Here is a 6,993-nt window from a genome sequence, read left to right as displayed (position 1 = left end):
TGGGAATCCATCCCACTGTAGTAACAAGAAAGAGGGGAAAGATGTATGAGGTTGCAGGTAAGTTCATAGGTTTGGCAGCAGAAAATTGAGAGAATGCCTAACAAAAATGGCATCTTTCCTTTTCTCTCCCTATGAAATTAGACCAAGGTGAGGGTTAGAAATTTGGAAGCAGTAAAAAGAGGGTTAGAAATAGCCATGACTTAAAATAGGAGTATTTAGAGATACAAAGACTCAGAAAAAAATATGGAAAATTTTAGAAGAAAATTTATTTTTTTCCCAATTAGTTGAAGATAAACCAAAGTGGTTTTCCAAAAAAAAAAAAAGTGTTATTTTCTAATTTTTGTGGCCCTCTTAAAAGTATTTACTCACTTTCCCTCTGCCTGGGCATGCCCTCCTACGGGAAGTGTGTGGTTCGGTGTTGGCTGTGGCTCTGTGGATGGTTCAAGAACATAGGCCATGTCCCTCAGCTTTATTTATACAAGAAGGACATGGGCTCTTGCTTTACGTGTGGTCACAGCGGTCTGTGACCTGTCTGCTGAAGTGCAGACCCTCCTGTCTGCCAAGCCCCACCTGCCTGGATGGCAAAATCCAGACCCTTCCCTGAGGCTGACCTAAGGGAAGGGGGCGGGGTCAGGCTGGCACTGCAGGGTCATTAGCTGATCCTCCTGGCCACCAAGTGAGGAGGGGGCGGCACAACTGGAGGTGGGCCTGGTGGGGAGAAGTGGGCTGGGAAACTGAGGGTAAGGGGGTGCTGGGAGGGACGAGGGGTGCCTGCCAGAAGAACAGAGCAGAATGGCAGAGTAAATAGAAAGTCCCGAAACCGCTCACTTGCTCCAGCTGTCAAGAAGGGGAGGAGAAACCCTGTGGGACTGGGGAGAAGGGAGGGAGCTGTTAGGAAGTTATTTAAGAGCCAACTTTCTTGTCGTTTCTTCCTGCGTCCTTTTGAGGAAGTACCCTAGAGACACACAGAGCCAGCCTGTGCTAGGACACCTCAGGCGGGGACCGCAGGTAAGCAGCCGGCCTTCCGGCCAGCATAGGCTTAGCCCCGCACCCAGAGGCTCCCCAGGGCCTACTGTGTCCACCACCCCCCAAGCTGGGTCCCTCAGGGGGCTGCTGGGAGTGCCAGGAGCTGGGGTCCGAGGCAGCCCCACTTGAGCCATTGCCCGTTCTTGGCCCCTAGCTCTGCACCTACCTGGCCTTCTTCTGAGCGGGACTTCTCTCAGGTACCCCCTGAAGCTTTCTTGAAGGCACTGATTGCTAAGAAGGCCACCCAATGGGAATGGGGGGTTGGGGTCTTCCTCAGGGGAGCAGGCTAAGAAGAAGGGACACAGAAGGTTGGAGGGAGGAGGAAGTAGGGCTGTGTCGCCATGTGGGAGCTGAACTTGAGCACCTTCCCCTCCCCCAGACCTGGGAGCAAGGGGTGCTTCTGTCCACCTGCACAGGCGCTCAGGCCTCTGCTTTAGGGGTTCTCTCTCTCAGTTGGTAACTGCATAGTTGCATAGTTCTGTGCTCCCCTAAGCCCTCCCCTCCCTCAGGGACCCCAGCCTCCTCCCCTTGCTATTTCCCACCAGAAGTCTGCTGTTTCCTGCCTTCTCTCGCCTCCCTCCCTGCCTCCCTCGTTCACTAGAAACTGCCTGTAAATATGCCTGCAGGTATTTATGGCTGCCTGTTCCGACCTTATACTTCCAAACAGATTCTCTTGTTTCCGGCTGTGTTGCCTTTACTCATCATGTTCTGGAACAGTCTCCTCTAGTTGCCTCTGTAACAGTGGCTCCTCATCTTTGGAGGGTGTGCCTGTTTTTTTCAAAATAGCCAAATCACCGGGAGTCATGATTGTGTAATCCAGGTGATCAAGGGACGCTTCACTGGGGCCAGAAACAAGGTCTCCCTTCATTTGGTCAGTTGATCAACAAGTGCTTTTTGGGCACTGGCAGTAAGGTGTGGCGTTCACACTGGCTCTGCCTGCACACACTCCAACGGAAGGGAAGCGGGCTTGGAGCGAGGGCAGTGCCCCCACCGCTGACCAAGTAAACTAGAGAATGGGCTATTTACAGCCCTATCTACGATTGCACTGGTGCCTCCCTCTCTCTTGCCCAAACTCTCCATCTCCCATATTCTATTCCTTGTGATCCTGGAGCCAAAGCAGGTACCACCTTCTCACACCCTGCCCAGTTTACTTCCAAATTTTGTTGTGCTGGACCCCAACCACCACTAAACCAAAAGCTCCCCAAGGCAAGAATCCTTCTGTCTTATTCCCTGAGGTGTCCCGAGTGCCCAGACCACAGCCTGGCACATGGGGGGCCCTCAATAACTATGGGTTGAATTAAATTGCAAACACGAATGCTTGGGAAGGCGCCACTTACCTGCACACGGCTGTCTGAGTTTATTCTTCAAAGTCTATACGAAGTGGGTGTGTGTACATGCACAAGACAGTAAACATTTCTTACAAACATGTCTAACGTTTCTTACAAAATATTGCTTTAGGGGCAAGAGAAAAAACACCTTGCTCCCCAAACCTGTTACATTTTTTCTTTCTTCACATCAGCCCCCTTCCTTCTGCTTTTCGTATGCTTTGACAAATCTCCCCGAGATCCTCGGGGAACTCTACTCCGTCGTTAGACTACCCATCACTGCCACTTCTCAGTTTTTATTTATGTGAAACCCAAAATGTGCTGCTCAAGTGCTATCACACAGCTACGTCTGCGTCTCTATTTTTAATCCTTGTGTCAAATGTAACTGGCTTCGCATTCCTTTTCTGTGTGTCCCTTTTCCCCCCAAGGACTCGAGAAACTGAAAATGACGGAGACCCCCAGGCCCGCCTTTGGAGGCAGGAGAGCTGTCCCCCTCAACAACTCCAATGCTGAAGAGAACAACCCCCCCACTGAGGAGCTGCTGGGCCTGGTGCCCCGAGGTGTCAACCTGCAAGGTACAGGCCCCTGTGCCCAGGCACACCGCCTGGCCCTCCCCCCCACAGGCGCTGGCTCAGCACCCTCTGTCTCCCACAGAACATCTCTGTTTTAAAGAAAGGCATCCAAAATCCTCATCTGAGTGGTCAAATCACTGAAGACCTCATTCTTGTCCCAATTCTGCCACTTAATAGCTTTGTAATCTCAGGGACGGCACCCCTAGGAAGCGAGGGCACAGTAGTGGTCTCTTCCAGCCTTACCACTCTGTTTTTAAGAATGTTCTCTAGCTGGAAGTTTCCACTCCCAAATATTGTTGCTGTTTTGATTGTCTGGCTTGTGCTACCTTCCTTCTCCTCCTCCCTCCTCCCTCCTCCATCCACTGCTGTGAATTTCAGAGCTGGCGAGAGAGCCAGCCTGACAGTAATGGAGATGGAAGCCCTCTATTTCTCTCCAGAGCAGCCCGGAGGGCAGGCGAGGCAAGCTGCTTTCCCTGCTCTGGCCCCACCGATCCCCAGGGACCTGCTCTGGGAGCAGCAGCCAGCAGCTGACCTCCCCTCAGCCCTGTCAGCTGTGACAGGGCCCAGGTGCCACCGGTGGCTTGGTGGCATAGACACCATTCTCTTGGGCCAGGCAGGGACATTCAGACCCTTGTTCCTGAATGGCATCCAGCAGGGAGCACTTTTTGTTGGTAGCACACACGTACCAAGACCCACTTTTCCTCCTGACGGTGCTCTGTGTCTGGTTCCACCTGGGGGTAAACACCCATTTGCTGGGCTAGGCGCCCACGGTCACCCGGGGGCTGTGTGGTTAAGCCGCCTCCTCAGAAAGAGCCCAGCAGTTGAAAGCAAAGGAAAGCACAGTGGTCATTCCCATAGTCCAGAAGGTCAGACGCCACCTGACTGTGCCACCCTCATGTCCAGATGATTTGAAATCCAACTGTGAAAACAGAGATATTCAGTACCATCTGTCAGGTACCATCCAAATTTGGAGGAGGGTCTTACAGAACAGAGGGCATCTTTAGCTGGGTAGAAGAACCACGCAAACTTGTAAACTTGTGGTTGTGGGTTCTCTCTCCCAGCGAGGGGCCACACTCTCTAACTCTGCACCATTAGAGCCACAGAACTGAGTTTAAAAGGACTGCTGCTCAGCTCATCTAAGCCCCCAGGTTATAGGTTAGGAAACGGAGGCCAAAGCTAGAAATTGATGTTCAACTCCTTCACTGCCCAGAGCAGGAGTCTTTTTTTTTAAAATTCAAATAAGTTGGAAATGTGCTGATGCCAAATTATCAAGCAGGTTACCTTGATGGATTCAGTTTTCTAGCAAAATTCCCTTCTGGCAGAGAAGCCCGTGGGCCCCGGGGCAGGGTGCTGGAGGAAGTGGCAGAGAACAGAGAGGGGGAGGCTTGGCCCATCGCTGAGGACTGTGAGCTGCACAGAGGCAGTGAGGGAAGTTCCTGTTCCACAGCCGCCCCTCGCTGCCCTGGGACTCAGGGCAAAGTCATGTAAGTGCCCCAGCCCCAGTGTTTCCATCAGCAAATGGAAGCAACTTCACAGTTGTCATGAGGATCAAATGGCCAGTGCCTGTGAGAGTCCCTGGCCCACAGCGCATGACCAATAAATGCTCACTGGTTTAGAATGTCCGTTATCACACCCTGCACGGTTCCTAGGGGGAATATGTACAGCCTACTCTCCTGTATATCTGAAACTTGAACAATATGTTGTCAGTGAGGAATCAAAACTGCCAGAGAACTTGAGCGTAGAGGTCAATTTTTAAAAAATCTGGTTTTACTGGTTTTTTTTGGTTATTTATTTTTGGAGGCAGAGGTGAGAATTATTTTGAACTAAATTATTTTGAAAAAATCTGTCCTTACTTGCTTGGTAGTCATATGTCCACAACCAAGTGACATTCTGGGATAGTTTTACAGACCCTGGCATAGGACTGTGAGTTCCCAATGACTGTTTGTAGAATGAACAGTCAATGGCTTGAGAATTGAATGACTCAGCAGCCCTGGAGTCATTATAATCCTATTATTAATAACAGCTTCCAAATTTCATAAACATGCACCCACTTACTATTTCTCACACAGATGAGCTAAGTGCTACATGCTATGAGGGTAGGGTCTCTGAACCCACAAAGCAGAATAATAAGTCCCAGATGAGTAAGACAGAAAAAAATAACAGCATATAGATCATCTGACCAAGTAAATCTATCTCTTAGTTATCTTTTGCATTTCAAATTTCTGTTTAACTATGCTAAAAGGGTCTTCTGGCACTAAATATATCCATTTCTCCCCATGTGTCTAAATGCCATGTGTTAAAAATGCCATCTCCTTGCAGTTCACCCAGTGGCACTAGTGGCTCCAAGAGGACTTGTATCTCCCTGACTCCCTATCTGACCATGACTTTGGCTCCAGGCACGCAAAGCCCTAGATCAGACTCTCTCTCCTCACTTATTTCAATGGAAACTTTTTTCTAAAGTGTCCCTTAAGCGAGCTGCTCTTGTGTATTGACTGACAAAGGCAGACAAGCAAGAGGAGAAAGGGCGGGGCGGGGTAGGGGGAGGAGATGGCAGATTTTTAATAATCCTATGGCAGTCAATGTATAAATTATACACTGAATGGGTATAATACGTTTAATTCACAGCTTGCATAATTATTTGGCTAAGAATTATTTAGCCTATAACTCAAATGTATAAACTTAAGTAAGTTTCCTCCCATACAACAGCACAATATTTAAGAAAAATTGAAATATTTGAGGTGACAATGGAACCTTGGAAGTGGGGTCAGTCAGGGTGTTTGATGTCCTTTGTGTTTCTAAGGATCCTTAATGCCCCCCTTTGAACTCAGTTATAGCTGAGAAAAGTATGTGAAAATCTCCTTAGATTGTTGGAATTTGCATCTATTCCTAATAGACTGTTCTGTATGCACTGCTGGTGTTTCTGAAAAATCACTCCATAACCTTCTTGTCTCAAAGGTTATTTTAGCAGGAGATGTAATGTTCAGGATCATAACCTTATATTCTTGGGCTGGTTTGACTCTGTATTATTAACAATAGGTGATCGTTTGCAGGAGTAAACATAACACTAATTTGACAGGTCTAATACACTGAATTCAAACTGGAAAGCAAGTCTAGATCTATTTTTAAAAATCAAATGCAGGCAGAATCTAGTATTTATTAGCTTAATGAGGTCATGTGTCTTTCTGAGCATTTCTTCCCTCCCACTACTCCAAGCCAGAACTAAATCAACTAGTTAACTGGTTAATTATCAACCTGCCCTTTGTGCAGAGTAAACCTCTCTGGATTCAAGGTGATTGAAAGACTAAGAAAGGCATTCACAGGATGATTAAGAAATGATGTTGCATAGAAACAGTTCATCCTCTCATTTGGTTTGAGGAAAACCACTTAGTGATGACCACCTATGTGTCAGGAGCTACACCACACTCTCTGGCGTCACAAAGATGAGTAAAACAGTCCCTGTTCTCAAGCATCTCTCCATCCGGTCGATGAAACAAGTTAAAAGAATGACTACTAGTGTCAGTGGAGAGGAAAGGAGGGTGAGAGAGATGAATAGAAGTGTTCCAGGTAGACAAGCGCATGGGATTCTATTTATAGCCGAGGGAACAGTATTTGTCAAGTAATGAGGACAAGGGAGGGAAGATGAGCCTGGGACAAATAGGCAGGCATCACACCGTGACAGGCTTTGAAGACCTTACTTTTCCTCCTGCTTGCAAAGAATTCTAAATAGTGAAATGGCATAATCAGAATGATCCTATCTGATAAAAGAATGATATGCAAATTAACCATCACTTCACAATAAAGATGGTGGCGCCCAGAGCCAATAAGGAGGGAATATGCAAATTAATGTGACAAAGATGGCAGCACTGGCCGGAGCCACGGAGCCGGCCGGAGAGCGGGCAGGAGGCGGAGGTTGGCTTCCTTGGTCGCCCCCAACCGGCTCTGTGGCCACCGCCCAGACAAAGCCATAGTGGCAGGGCCGAGGCAGAGGTGGTTAGGGGCAATCAGGTCAGGAGGGGAAGGCTGTTGAGGGTGATCAGGCCAGTGGTGGGGGCAGTAGGGGGCAAGCAGGC

General features: G+C 48.5%; 1 protein-coding gene across 2 annotated transcripts in view; it reads left to right on the top strand.

The window, feature by feature from the left end:
• Positions 1 to 665: 665 nt before the first annotated feature.
• F13A1 (coagulation factor XIII, A1 polypeptide) overlaps positions 666 to 6,993 on the top strand; it is a 195,154-nt gene continuing 188,826 nt past the window's right edge. Inside the window, exons 1-3 of one of the 2 annotated variants that reach the window (XM_014542409.1) lie at positions 666 to 702; positions 948 to 1,008; positions 2,780 to 2,926. In XM_014542409.1, the coding sequence (XP_014397895.1) occupies positions 2,797 to 2,926 (130 nt within the window). In that variant the 5' untranslated portion in view covers positions 666 to 702; positions 948 to 1,008; positions 2,780 to 2,796. Of the gene's footprint in view, positions 703 to 751; positions 1,009 to 2,779; positions 2,927 to 6,993 lie in introns of those variants that run through there. The other variant, XM_005869651.2, reaches the window with a different exon arrangement.

The sequence above is a fragment of the Myotis brandtii genome, unplaced genomic scaffold (genome assembly GCF_000412655.1).
Source record: "Myotis brandtii unplaced genomic scaffold, ASM41265v1 scaffold300, whole genome shotgun sequence".
Lineage (NCBI taxonomy): Eukaryota > Metazoa > Chordata > Mammalia > Chiroptera > Vespertilionidae > Myotis > Myotis brandtii.
The sequence above is the reverse complement of the archived record's forward strand: the minus strand, read 5'-3'. Positions and strand labels throughout refer to the sequence as shown.